This window comes from Propithecus coquereli, unplaced genomic scaffold, assembly GCF_000956105.1.
Source record: "Propithecus coquereli isolate 6110/MARCELLA unplaced genomic scaffold, Pcoq_1.0 Scaffold544, whole genome shotgun sequence".
In the NCBI taxonomy this organism is placed as follows: Eukaryota; Metazoa; Chordata; class Mammalia; order Primates; family Indriidae; genus Propithecus; species Propithecus coquereli.
Window position 1 is genome coordinate 568,138 of NW_012151330.1, and position 14,543 is coordinate 582,680.

At 50.6% G+C, this 14,543-nt stretch overlaps 1 protein-coding gene across 1 annotated transcript in view; it reads right to left on the reverse strand.

Annotated features, from left to right (window-relative positions):
* Positions 1–14,543, reverse strand: part of SSU72 (SSU72 RNA polymerase II CTD phosphatase homolog (S. cerevisiae)) — a 27,366-nt gene that overhangs the window by 10,525 nt on the left and 2,298 nt on the right. Inside the window, exon 2 of the mRNA XM_012657538.1 lies at positions 7,971–8,114. Within this exon, the coding sequence (XP_012512992.1) occupies positions 7,971–8,114 (144 nt within the window). The remainder of the gene's footprint in view (positions 1–7,970; positions 8,115–14,543) is intronic.

Below are 14,543 nucleotides of genomic sequence, written 5' to 3' on the forward strand. Positions count from 1 at the left end.
CCCACCTCGGCCTCCCAGAGAGCTAGGATTACAGGCGTGAGCCACCGCGCCCGGCCAAAAAAGAATTTTTTAACAAATAAATTAGCTGGGGAAAAAAAGACAAACTGGCTGGAAAAATTAAAGAAAAATATCTTTGGTATCTGTTTTGTTTCAGACAGCCCCCTCCACCAGCTGTTTGAGATTAGCATCATGAAAAATTTTAGCCTCAAAACAAAAAAGGAAGCTGAGCCCTAAGCCAGAGCATTTTGTGACGACTGACTTGCTTTTTAAACTTTCCTTTCTGTGCTCGCTGCGGCAGCACGTATACAACTGGAACGAGACAGAGAAGATTGCCACGGCCCTGCGCGAGGGTGACACGCAGATTCGCGACGCGATCCATAGTTTTGAAGCTCTGACTCGTGAGGGGTGAAGGCAATATACGTAACCTAAACATTTGTACCCCCGTAATATGCTGAAATAAAAAAAATTTAAAAAATAAAATAAACTTCACTTTTCGAGAAAAAGGTCTCACACTATGAATTGATCTATGACAGGAAATCATTACCAACGGTCCAAACCCAGGTTAAACCCCAGAGGAAAGCGGAGCCTCAGCACGATGTAGCCACAGAACTTGCCACTTCTCTGAACACGGGCCCGTGGCCTGTTGCTTCAGTTGACGTAGCGACGTGCGGTGACATAGGGGCTCCGCCCCCCAGGGCAGCGTCTGTCGCTGACGCAGTCTGGAGGGGCCCCTCTGTGCTCACAGCAGTGCCCCAAGGGCCACCTCTGGGTGATGATCCCAAACACTCTAGGTTCAAGGCAAAACCATAACGGACTGCTTCTCTCCCCCAGGAAATTCTAGTTATTTAGTGATTTAAATAATAATATAGTAGTTTTACCAAGAAATTGAGCTTTCCAGAGATAACCTTGAAAAAAAAAAAAAGCCAAAAGAATTTACAGGATTAAATAACCAGACAATGCACAGCTGATGAATGAACTGGAACCTTCTCTGGCTGACCCCAGGAATGCTTCGCTCCACATAAAGGACATGACCAAGCTGTGACACTTTCACAATACAAAGTTTGTACAAAGCAGCAGAACTGTCTTCTTGAGAAAAAGGAGGGCCAGGCGCAGTGGCTCACACCTATAATTCCAGCACGCTGGGAGGCTGAGGTGGAAGGATCCCTTGAGCTCAGGAGTTCGAGAACAGCCTGAATAAGAGCTAGACCCCCGTCTCTACTAAAAATAGAAAAATTAGCCAGGCGATGTGGCACATGCCTGTGGTCCCAGCTACTCGGAGGCTGAGGCAGGAGGATGGCTGGAGCCCAGGAGTTTGAAGTTGCTGTGAGCTAGGCTGACACCACGGCACTCTACTCAGGGCAACAGAGTGAGACTTTGTCGCAAAAAAGAAAAAAAAAAAAAAAAAAAAAGAAGGACAAAGAGTCCATGTACGATACCCTCCCCAGGAGGGCAAGTGAGAACTCAGCAGGTCTGGGGGCCTGAGACCACAGTCTGAGTAGCCAAGGCCTTCAAGGAAAAACCATGCCAGGCACGATGGCTCACACCTGCAATCCCGGCACTCCCGAGGCCGAGGCGGGAGAGCGCTCGAGTCCAGGAGTTCAACGACGGAGTAAGCTATGATGACGCCTCTGCAGTGCAGCCTGGGTGACAGATTGAGACCCTGTCTTTAAAAACAAAACAAAACAAAAAAAAAAACAACCGCAAGAGCATACAATGAACAAAAATGACACCAAAGGAAGTTATGGTCCTGGTAGAGAAGCTGAATCCTGAAATTCACCAGCAGAAAATGAAGCTGAGCTTGGGGCCACCCAGAGGAAGCAGAGTAGGGGACATCATCACACCCTGGCGAGCCACTGTCCTGACGCCCACTCAGCCTAACAACAGGCTGTTCTCAGAGTAAACTGCAGGGCCCAAGGTACCGGGACACACCAAGCACTGACCAAAACACGGCTTGGTGGAGCTTCTCCTTGTAAGGATTTTCGTTATCTCTGGGGTGATGGTGAAACTGGACTGTCCGGAGGGGTCGGCTGCCTTCACCCACACGCCAATCAAGGCAAAGGCCGGCAGAATTCAAAGAATCGCAGGCTAAGCCTACAATCGGGAAGGCGCTCCCCACGTGAGATGCCAGCCAGAGCCCGGATGGGAGGCCACGCTGCTTCCCGGGCAGTGACATGCGTGGGGTGCGGACTCCGCAGGAGCACCTAGGGCACTGCCAATGCGCAGCTGCACTAGGACCACAGGGTGCCCACTGAGGCACGTGGAAAAGCTGAGCCAAGGGCAACAGGGTTGCGTCCCATCGCTGGGACACCAGGCCCGGAGGCTTTAGCACTGAAGCTCCTCCCCCTCTGCCTTTGCTCCTGCTCCGAAAACCACACCTGGCTGCAGACACTGCACTGACGTCAAGTCCCTTGAAGGTGCTCCCTGCCCGGGAAGGAGCCACCACCGTCTTTCCACCAGAGCACAGCAAGCGCTACTGAGGAAATGACCAGGGGGCATCCACCTGCCCGTCCCACCCCGCCCCGAAACAAACTGCACTAGGAAAGGCCAGACATCGTCTTACTGGCCAGACTTTCCCAGTGACTGAGCAAGGAATCCTGCAGAGACCGCCACCTCTCCCCTGCTGCGAACACAGGAAAGCCCCCCCATCAAAGGCGCCTGCCCCGGAGTTAGGTCTTGAGGGTCAAGGTTGCGTGTGGTCGATCCACGTTTTCACGGCGAAGTAGCACCAGCGCTGCCACGGGGTGCTTCTGTGACCGTGCTCTCAGTGCAGGAATGTTGGGGGCTCCCAGGAGCCTCGAGTCCCGCTACAGATGTGGCCAGAGCTGCGGCCTTGGCACCATGGTGATGCCCAGGGACTCCAACCAGAGGCAGTAGTGCCTGGCCAGGGGGAAAGGCCTGTGCACGCTGCCGACAGGAACATGCCCGCAGCCTGGCACAGGGATGGAAGAGACCCCGGCACACTCAGCAGGGAGGGTGAGAAAGGCAGACAGGGTTAAGCTCTGGACCCCCTGGGAGGACCATTTGAGACCCTCTAACCACATTCTGTGAACTGTTACACCAACAGCTAGTGAGCTATGGCTTCCAAGTCAACATAGTAAGAAATAAATTCATTTTGATAAGCCGTGCTTTTTTGCCAAGCACACAGACCGCACAAACACGACTTGGGAAGCCCTGAAGGGGCCTCGAGATCAGCGCTGAGAGCCACTGGGCTCCCAGCTGCAGCTGCGGCCTCGACACAGACAGAGCCGCCTGAGGCCGGAGCGGGATTAGCACCGGCCTCGCGCCACTCTCATCTCCAGGCAAAGTGAAACTGCCAGCGCGGCCTCCACTTCGCCAACAGCATCTCGCCTGCCCCAGACCACGGGAAGAGCCCAGCACTTGACCCAACAGGCGCAGCCAGTGTGGCTATGCCCCACCCGTGCCCTCGAGTGACTCCCAGAAACTGAACTACCGCAGCCAGCAGGCGCTGTTGGACTTCTGGCGTCTGATCAGACAAGCAGGCCAACATCTGGACACAGCAGCAACTATGTTGGCCTTTCCTCAAACACCTTAAGGCCATAGGAGCGTGTTCCTAAAAACCTGAAGCGTAAGTAAGATTAGGTCAGTTTCTCTGGGAATTGGTATACGGCTTAGGAACGTTCATTTGTTAAACACCATTTCCAAAAACTACTTTAAAACACAGGCGAGGGCCGGGCGTGGTGGCTCACGCCTGTAATCCTAGCACTCTGGGAGGCAGAGGTGGGTGGATCGCTCAAGGTCAGGAGTTCGAGACCAGCCTGAACAAGAGTGAGACCCCGTCTCTACCAAAAAATAGAAATTATCTGGACAACTAAAAAAATATATATATATATAGAAAAAATTAGCTAGGCATGGTGGCGCATGCCTGTAGTCCCAGCTACTCGGGAGGCTGAGGCAGAAGGATTGCTTGAGCCCAGGAGTTTGAGGCTGCTGTGAGCTAGGCTGACGCCACGGCACTCTACTCAGGGCAACAGAGTGAGACTTTGTCGCAAAAAAGAAAAAAAAAAAAAAAAAACACAGGCGAGGTGGCTCACGCCTATTACCCCAGCACTTTGGGAGGTCGAAGTGGGAGGATCGTTTGAGGCCAGTTTGAGACCAGCCTGAGCAAGAGTGAGACCCCATCTCTACAAAAAATAGAAAAACTAGCCGGGCCTCATGGTGGCACCTGTAGTCTCAGCTACTTGGAGGATGAGGCAGGAGGATCACTTCAGCATAGGAGTTAAAGGCTGCAGTGAGCTATGATCGTGCACCCCATTATCTAAAAAAATCCAAATAAATAAAAAATAAGGCCAGGTACAGTGGCTCACACCTATAACCCCAGTACTTTGGGAGGCCAAGGCAGGAAGACTGCTTAAGACCAGCCTGAGTAACATAGGGAGACCCCATCTCTATAAAATCAAATCTTTAAAATTTTAAAAATAAAAAAGAATCTACATAGATTATTTCATATTTGTCTATGGAGTCAGGTGAATTTAGGTTTCCTATTCCTGGTCCATGTATACACTCTTAGCAGACAATTCCCAAAAGGGAAATGGTGGTGTAAAATTAACTAACCCAGTCTAGCTTTACCAACAATAATTAGGGGAAAACAACTATTAATAGTTTGGTTTCAGTTAAACACGTTTTCCACCCTAATGTCCCAGCCCCGCTGCCCTCAAAGACCCCCACAGGCCAGGTCCGCAGGAGCCAGTCACCGAGCCCCTACACCCCGCAGCTCTGCTCCCGCTTTTGGGATGAAAACCAACGTACGGCCAAATACAGATGGTCCTTGACTTACAGCACCTCAGCTGAAGGCTTTCTGACTTTACGATGGGTTTATCGGGATGTGATCCCACGGCAAGCTGAGGGATATCTGTATTTAAGAAATTACTTCAATACTAACGGGACTACTGGCCAAAATTTATTGAGGACTTAAAAAACAAGGTGCCATGCTCAGCATCTGCATGTTCTGATTTAATTATCAGAGATTCTGTGAGGGGGACACACACAAGGAAACCAAGGCCTGGCCAAGCAGCACATGCCGAGGGTCGAGAGCTGGCCCCTGCAGCCGCCAGCTCTGGGCTCTGCCTAACCCAGCCGCATCTTCCTGCCAAGCCGCACCATCCTGCTCCTTGAAATTTAAATGCTTTACTAAATGTCGTATTTTATCTCCGAGTTACACCTTCAGGTACCCGACTGGCTTTCCACTGCAGATGTTACTAGCTGTCACTTCTGCAGACACAGGGGTTGTTCTGTCACAGTTTTGGGCTCTTAGCTCTTCTGCCTTACCTGCAGGTCCCACCCCGCCACTAATGGAGTCCTGTCCTCAGGGCACCTCTACACAGTGTCTGAGCACCTGCCCCCCAGGGAGCGAAGGAGCACTGGCCCGCCCTGACCCACCCCACCTCCCTCACATCTGCTGTTCCCTCCTGCGAGGAAGAACGCTGTCCCATCCAGCACCGTGCCAGCGTCCACAGAACTCCCTGGAGACATCCCTCCTTTGCCGGCCAAGGGCAGGACTTGGAATACCATAGCTAAGCACCAAGCACCTCACTGTACCCACCTCCCTACCCCACCTAGAAGACAGACGTCTCACTCAAGCAACACACGCTAGGGACAAAGGTGTCCCTCCTCCCACAGCCCTGTGAAGGGCAGCCTGAATGAGAGGACCTCCCTATACAGGGTCCCTGAAAGGCAAGTACTATCCCTGCTGCAACGTCACAGCACCACGAAAGTGGCCACATCACCCCAAGCTGACAGTCCCACTCCCCATGCATCAAGGCCACACACACGCACAGTTTTCTCCTGGACAGACTGGATACTTCACGGGGAGTCCACTGACTTGTACAAAGTCACCCTGTAAAGAAGGAAATTCTGAATTCCAAGATACTGGTCTCTCAGCTCCTTCTTTCAGAACCTGGGCCGAGCATGGTGGCTCACACCTGTAATCCTAGCACCCTGGGAGGCCAAGGCAGGAGGATTGTTTGAACTCAGGAATTCAAGACCAGCCTGAGGAAGAGCGAGACCCTGTCTCTATAAAAAAATAGAAAAATTAGCCGGGCACGGTGGCGCCTGTAGTTCCGGCTACTCAGGAGGCTAAGGCAGGAGGATCACTTGAGCCCAGGAGTTGAGGCTGCAGGGAGCTAGGCTGATGCCACCGCGCTCTAGCTGGTATCTTAAAAACAAACCACCTAGACACGCAGACCACCTCCCCCTTACCAAGTGCCTCTGAGCTTGACTGCTGAAGCTAGACTCAGTCCCCGTTAAACAAGGGAAGTGCTATCAGTGTCCGTAAATAGGAGGTCATGTTGGCTCTGACGTGAGAGAGCTTAATTTATATTAAGGGGCTACTATCATGTGCATTATCTTGTTTTTATATCTCTCATTGAATAGAAGAGTTTAAAAATGAATGGTGCTAACTTGACTCAAGAATTTTTAAAAACAGATAGGATCTGAGAATAAGCTTCACGGTATAAAGAGTTTAACGTACGTAATGAAAATCCGGAAGTGAGAACACAGCTTTTTCCAGGGCTAAGGGAAGCACACAGCTCCAAAATGAGACCCTCAGAAAGGGGCTTTGTGGTCACACTTCCCAGTAAGGCTCAGGGGACAAAGACACAGCAAGCGACAGGACAGGCAGCTCTCACACCGAGTTTCAGGGAGGGGAGACTTCTGAGACCACGCCACCTTCCTTCTCAGCCACGGACGTGAGCGGAGCAGGCAGAGCTCGCCCAACACGGAACACGGGGGACGCAGGGGACGCGGCGCAGCCAGCAGCTCATCAGAAGTCCTTGGGGAGGTTTTTCAAACGCAGGCTCCAGGGCTTCTGAGAAGAGGAGCAGCAGATGTGCTCAGGACCGAGGGACGTGCACTAACTGCAGTGAGAGCCAGGACTGCGTCACAGGCCCTGCGCGAGTCCAGACCCCGGCCCACTGGCAGGCCTGGCTGTGGCGCTGACGGGGACCCCCCACAGGGATTCCACCCCAACGTCCCCACCCACAACGTGCAGCTGGCAGGGGAGGCAGCAGGGAGGGCAGGAGATGCAGCAACACCCAGGATCTAATTCTGCATTTTTCTAGAATGACCTTCAGGCCCCTCCCAATAGCTATTTGATCTACATGTGTTCAAAAAACATGTTTAGTTTATTAAAAATTGCAAGAGTGCCAATATTAAGACAAAAAGTTTTCCATTTGATGTTTATACTCCTTTCACCTGGAATATGTTTGGGCTTCATTCTGAGAACTACAGATCACTCACTATAACAAAAGAAGGTCCAGAAATTTTAAACGAGTGTGGTGCGATCAGGCAACGCCTGGTCAGAAACCCGAGGCACTGACGATACACGGTTATACGATTTGGTGTCACATTCATAAAAATCTATTTTTAAAAATACCTTTTCTTTTCACATGAGTCTTAAGTAGCAGATCCAGGCTGTTTTGTCTCTTCCTGAATGAAGTAATGTTCTCTTAAATTATCTGCTTCTAGCAGCTTCAGCAGCAAACTTGGCCTCCACTTTCTCTGACTCTCTTAAGGGCGTCAGACGTGTGAAGCAGCTCAACTCCACACGCATCAGCACACGCACACACACCTACCTGCGGAGAAAACGGCCGGGCGGCCCTGCAGTGTGAAAAGTAACAGGGTTTCATGGTTTCCATTTTCCTCATCTAAGCTTCCCTGGGTGACACTACGTCAGAACCTGTGCCTGACTGGGTCCGTGTGCCTTAAGGTTTCCCCTGCCATGGGTGGCCCTGACCCTCACACTATCCAATGAGCACCACGAACAGAAACCAAGTTCTCTTAACTAAAAAGGAGCGGGTGTCTGCACCGCACACAAGGTGACGCGGCATACCACGCCTCCTGTGCCCGAGTCACACAGAACGCTCCTTACGGGGTGGGGGTCAGAGTGACGCACGTGTCACAAACCACGCCTGCCCCAGACAACCACACGGGGTGAAGGGCAGCCACTGGGATACAGTTCTTTGTCCTTCCTGAGAAGGTCATTGTACATCTGGTCATATGTGGTTTTGAAATCGTAGACATTCGGCTTGTCGGGTGCTGGTCCCGGAAGCTTCACGTGAGTCCCTGTTCCAAAGGACCGGACGCTGAACCCTCGTTTGCTGAAAGACACGAAAGAAAAAGAATCACAGATGGATTACATACAACGCAAAATTCCAAAAATAAGGGACACGAAATGGGACAAATTGAATAATTTTAATGATTCAGAGAACATGTTTTAAAAATTTTAGCCTAATATTTTATTAGAATTTTTCTTAAAATTCTGAAGCAAGGTACACAAAAGCTAGGTGAAACCAGTCAAAACGGACTTCACCGTCACAAGGCTGTATCTGAACTGTTTCAGCAGCTGTTCAAAGCTGTTGCTCTAAGCTCCGAAGGCCGGAGCGACACGCAGAATCAGGGCAGACAGAACAGTGCTGCGTCCTGCAGGACTCGGGTGCACAGGACCCCTAGGGGACCCGCAGAACCCAGACACCCTGCTTCCCCCGGCTGCCGAGGCCGAGCGCAGGGAACAGCAGTTCAGGCAGACTGGAACCGTGTGACGTGCGACCTGATGAGCCACATCCACGCGGGAGAAAGCGTGGCTGCTGCAGAGCAGACACCAGACTCGTGAGATTGGAGGACTCGCTTTTCAGTGCGTCGGAACAGGTCACACGCAAGAGTTGCTTAGGTACAGAGCGTCTGTTCTTGTAAATTCAGCTGACAAGAGTAAAATTTTTAAGTCTTAAAAGCATCTAAATAAAATGGATTTCTCATTCTAGCGTCTTATTTGTAAATCGCAACAGTTCTGCATCTGAGGGAGCCTCCCTGACACAGGGCTCGGGGAACACGCACGCCTCCCCCCCGCCACAGCTCCCCTCTCCTCACCGGCCAGACTATTGAGAAAAGTGCCGTCGTGTAAAGCTTTTCTATATTTTTTCAACTGTCACTCGGGACGTCTGGCAGTGTCTGGAAACATTCTTGTCTGCCAGACTCGGGGTACCACTGGCATACAGAGGCCAGGGACGCTGCTGGACGCCCTGAACTCGCGCAGGACAGCCCCCGCAGGGAAGAAGCATCAGGGCCAGCACGGGGCCAAGGCTGAGAAACCTGACACACCACAGTGCTCCTACAAAAGCAGAAACGATTAACAACCCCACAGAAGGAGCAACGCCGTGAACATAAAGCTCACAGAAACAGATATGGCCCTTCAGCATGTAAAAAGATGCTAATCTCACTCATAAGAGAAACGGAAAACACACAGATACTACTTTTCACCCAGCACGTTAATAAAGTTCGAAAGGTTTGTTTACGGGTTAGCGCTCATCCCGCCGCAACGTCAGCGCCACGCGGGGAAGGACGGTCTGTTCTGTTCACAGCTGTACTATCCTCAGCGCCCAGAACATCACATGGCCCACGGCAGGGACACAGTAAGTATCTTCTGAACAGTGAATGAGTAACGGCAACGGTATTACAACAGGGAGAAAAACTCGCTCAGAAGTGGGTGCTGGAAGTGTGACCGGGAGGCCTCTAGGTGGACGACGCGGCGGCGTCTAGCAAGCGAAACCACCTACACCTGCAGGGCTCCGGCCAGGGCGCACAGCACCTGCGCGATGGCCACACAGGGGGACACGCGCCGCAGCACTGTGTGCAACCACAAGAGACAGGAACCACCCGAATGTCCACAGAGCAGGGTACGCTGTGCAACTCCACAGGCTGATTCTTCGAGAATTACCAGAGGGTGACGCAGAGGGGCTGTCCCTCAGAGGACAGCCTGAAGAACACTGCGCCACACATTGCCTGCCCCAAACCCACATGTGCACGCAGTTAAAAAGTGGTCCTTATCCATCTGGTTTAAATTAAGCGAAACATCTCGCCCGAGTCCTCTGAGGCTGACGGCCGAGTCTGCCCCCACATCCCAGCGGTACCGAGCAACACACCCGGGCTTCCCGGAAGGCCCCCCACACCTGACGAAGAGCACGGCACAGCAGCAGAGAGTCACGATTAAAAAGCCAAGTCCACATACGCCTGAACTGGAAATAAACCCGAAAAACACTACAAATAAAATTTCCAACATTCAGTCGTATCTACAGATCCCAATGACACTCAAGGCTAGAAAGCAAGGAAATAACCGTTGGCTGGACCCAGAGGGTGACACTGGCCCAGCACAGGGCACGTGACAAGCAGCACACCAGAGAAGGTGCCAGCAGACGCCGTTCACCCTAAATTTAAAACTGTTTCCTCACCAACTCAGGTGAAGTACAATAAAAGAAACATTTTCCATCAAAACACAAACAACCAGCGATCAAGGTCGTCACAACGCCAAGGAAACCACCTTTCATGCCGCCGTAACAGGTATCTGGGACCTGCTCCGTGGAGGTCACAAGTGTGGACCGCACGGGGTGGGCAAAGCTTGTATTTCATCTGCTTAACAATTCATCGCTCTACAGAACTGCCCAGAAAGAGCTGCTCTCCTGTGAGCTCCCAGTCACCTTCCCCCAAATGCAGGCCCTGAAGGCCACTCTCCACCTGGCCCCCATCCACCTCCTACTTCGCCTGCAGCTCAAAGGCTGCCCGGAGGATGGCAGGTCTGAGAAAGGACTTCTCGCCCTGGTTAGTTGGGCCCCTCTCGGGGGCTGCAGGGGATGGATCTGTACACAACCTACGACAGATGCCTGTGAGGCCAGCAGCAAACGGCTGCCCTGCAGGAAAAAGAACCAACAGGGCATCCACGCAGTCCCACGCCGCAGATGCTCTGAGACACCGTGATGAAGAGGCCACGGTCACTCTGGGCCCCAAGAGGGGCCCTGGAGCAGCACAGCCTGTGCACCCCCATCCCACGCCACCCTGGGAACCCAGTCCACAGACTGCTTGTCCCCCACCCTCCACGAACGCTCAGTACACGCCTCTCTGTTCCAAGAAGGATCCTAGAGCCAGTCGTCCTGATCCACTGTCCTTGTCACACCGGGGCACATGAGAGATGCCCACAGCCAGCCAGTCTCATGGTGAGGGTCCCTGCACACAACGGTCAGGAGTGTTTGTCAGCGAAGGAGGAAAGTATGGGAGGTGTTGGAGCTGTTCCTGAAATACTTTTAAAACTAAGCACATCTTTTCCTTGTAAAAAAAAAAAATTAGAATGTAAAACAGCTACCTGAAAAAACCTGCTGGTATCGAGGGTATTAACATTAAAAACAAATCTGGGCCGGGCGCGGTGGCTCACGCCTGTAATCCTAGCACTCTGGGAGGCCGAGGCGGGCAGACTGTTTGAGCTCAGGAGTTCGAGACCAGCCTGAGCAACAGCGAGACCTTGTCTCTACTATAAATAGAAAGAAATTAGCCAAATAACTAAAAACATATAGAGAAAAAATTAGCCAGGCATGGTGGCGCACGCCTGTAGTCCCAGCTACTAGGGAGGCTGAGGCAGGAGGATCACTTGAGCCCAGGAGTTTGAGGTTGCTGTGAGCTAGGCTGACGCCACGGCACTCTAGCCCGGGCCACAAAGTGAGACTCTGTTTCAAAAAAAAAAAAAAAAATCTGTAATACCTGAATCCTGACAGCAGTCTAAAATCACAGTTTTGAGCCACACATTGGCCAGAAAGGTGCAGGGCACCCCTGTCCAACCCAGCTGCGTGGCCTGGAGAGCAGGGACAGCTCTGGGGTGAGGGGTGTGTGACCCTAGGATCCAATGGTTTCTTCTTACAAATGCAAACACAGGCAACACCCTGTTGCTGTTGGGCACTGCTGGCCCAGTGACTCCAGTGCCCGTCCACAAGGCCATCTACTCTGCACACCCTCAAGGGGACGCCCCTCTGAACCACGCTGCTCTGGCCACCCGCATTCCCCTGCATAACGTAGTGATATAGATCCCATTCCAAGGAAACTGAGGCAGCTGAGGCAAAGCCTCCCCCAAAACTCCAGTTCTCTGATTTTTTTTTTTTTTTTTTTGAGGTTGCAATGGCATCATCACAGCTCACTGCAACCTCAAACTCCTGGGCTCCAGCGATGCTCCGACCTCAGCCTCCCAAGCAGCTGGGACTACAGACAGGTGCCATGTACCCAGCTAATTTTTCTATTTTTAGTAGAGACAGAGTTAGGGTCTTGCTCTTGCTCAAGTTGGTCTCAAATCCTGAGGTCAAACAATCTTCCCACCTGGGCCTCCCAGGGTTTTACGATTACAGGCTGAGCCACCTCACCCTGCCTGAAATGTTACTTTTAAGCAAGTATATTTTAAAATAAAATGAAATGCAGTTTGTTTTTCTCCCAACAAAGTGTTCACAGTGGCAAAAAGGCTAATGAGCAACCGAAGTTTCTTTTAAGCTGATGCAACTGACAGAGCAGCCTTCTCCTGCAGCAAATGCGACAACACTCGTGACACTAAGGGGCAGTCTGAAGTGCCACTTTGTAAATCGATCTTCCAGACAAGCGTTTGAGTTATCAAATGAATGTCTTTACAGGTATCAAAAATCTATCATAAAGAAGCTATCATAGAGAATGTTAAGTTTTGAGAAATGAAATTATTTCAACTGTTATCCCAATGGCTGAAAGTAAAATGATGATGTTAAAATGAACACCAGAAATGATCATGAAAAAACACCCAAATTAACAGCATGAGTTATGATATTACTTCTGTTTTCTAATGTTCTATATACTATAGTCATTAACTGAAACTTTTAAAATGATTTTCACTAAGACTCAACTTCTGGACCTGTTGCTAAACTAATGAAGACCCGCCCAGTCTCTAAGTAGGAAGCACTCACAACCCTAAGTCACCTTGACTAAAGGTAAAATCGGAGTCGGCTCAGCAGCCAGACTTCTAGCTCCCTGATGACCTCGGAGCACAGAACCCCAACATTGCTCCTGGGCTATCACCATTTAAATGCAAGACTGGGGACATTACAAAAAACTAACTCTGAAATGTTAACATCCCCAAGAAAATTTATGCCATAGCTAGCAAAATCTGAGCCCTAAACACATTTCAATAAATGTTTCTTTTACCTTTAGTCTTCTACAAGTCCAAGAATGAAACAAAATGCAAACAAACAAATAACAAAAAAGAAGGAAACCAAGAACTTTCCAACCACAAGATCGTCTGTTGCTGAGTTCACCCTTTTGATGGCAGAGGCACCTCCGCTGTGACAAGCCCCACAACCAAGGACGCTACTGTGTCTCCCACACTCTGGATCCTTCTTCAGCTCATGCTTTTTTCCACCTTGAGCCTTGGTACTGTTGCTCATCTACCAAGGCCAGAGTCCCTTGGGCCCGAATCCTGCTGTCACTCACGAGCTTCTCACCTTGGGTATTCTCCCCTCTCACCGTGGGTATCCTGAGGGAGCTGTAAAGATGACATCCGATGCCTTTTTGGGACAGGGTCTCACTCTGTCATCCAGGCTGGAGTGCAGTGGTGCCATCATGGCTCACTGCAGCCTCAAACTCCTGGGCTCCAGCAATCCTCCTGCCTCAGCCTCCAGAGCAGCTGGGACTACAGGAGCACACCACCACACCTGGCTTTTTTTTTTTGGTAGCAACAAGGATCTTCTTATGTTGTCTAGGCTGGTGTCTCTCTCTCTTTTTTTTTTGAGACAGGGTCTCACTCTGTTGCCTGGGCTACAGTGCCATGGCGTTAGCCTAGCTCATAGTAACCTCAAACTCCTGGGCTCAAGCGATCCTCCTGTCTCAGCCTCCCAGGTAGCTGGGACTGCACGCAAGCGCCACCACGCCTGGCTAATTTTTTCTATTTTTAGTTGTTTGGCTAATTTCTTTCTATTTATAGTAGAGACACGGTTTCACTCTTTCTCAGGCTGGTCTCAAACTCCTGAGCTCAAGCGATCCTCCCACCTCAGCCTCCCAGAGTGCTAGGATAACAGGCGTGAGCCACTGCACCCGGCCTGTTTTTTTAAGACAGAGTGAGACTCGGTCTTTGAAAACCTGGGCTCAAGGGATTCTCCTGCTTCAGCCTCCCGATCAGCTGGGATTACAGGCACCACCACGCCCAGCTGATTTTTCTATTTTTAGTAGAGACGGGGTCTCATTCTCGCTCTGGCTGGTCTCCAACTCCTGGCCTCAAGCGATCCTCTAGCCTCGGCTTCCCAAAGTGCTACGATTTAGAGGCATGAGCCACCGCGCCTAGCCTACTTATAAATATTTTCTATATTTTTAAGCCTTAGTAGTCTCTAAATCTGACTTTTATAAGCTCTCCTAGCTTGTAACAGAGAACTACTATCATATAACTTTCCTAAATATGTTTTAAAATCTTGTGAATAATTCCAACAGAAAATACACAGCACATAAACATGTACAATTTTCAAAAGTGAAAGGACAACATATGAAATATCATAAAATCTCAGTAATAATCGTGAAACTAATACAAGGGTGAGATCATTTTTTTGCCCTAGCAGCCTGAGAGATTAAAATAATGTCTATGGCTTGGCACTGGTGCTCACACCTCTAATCCTGCCACTTTGGGAGGCCAAGGTGGGAGGACTGCTTGAGGCCAGGAGTTCAAAATCAGCCAGAGTGAGAGATGCCCGTCTCTACAAAAAAAAAAAAGAAAA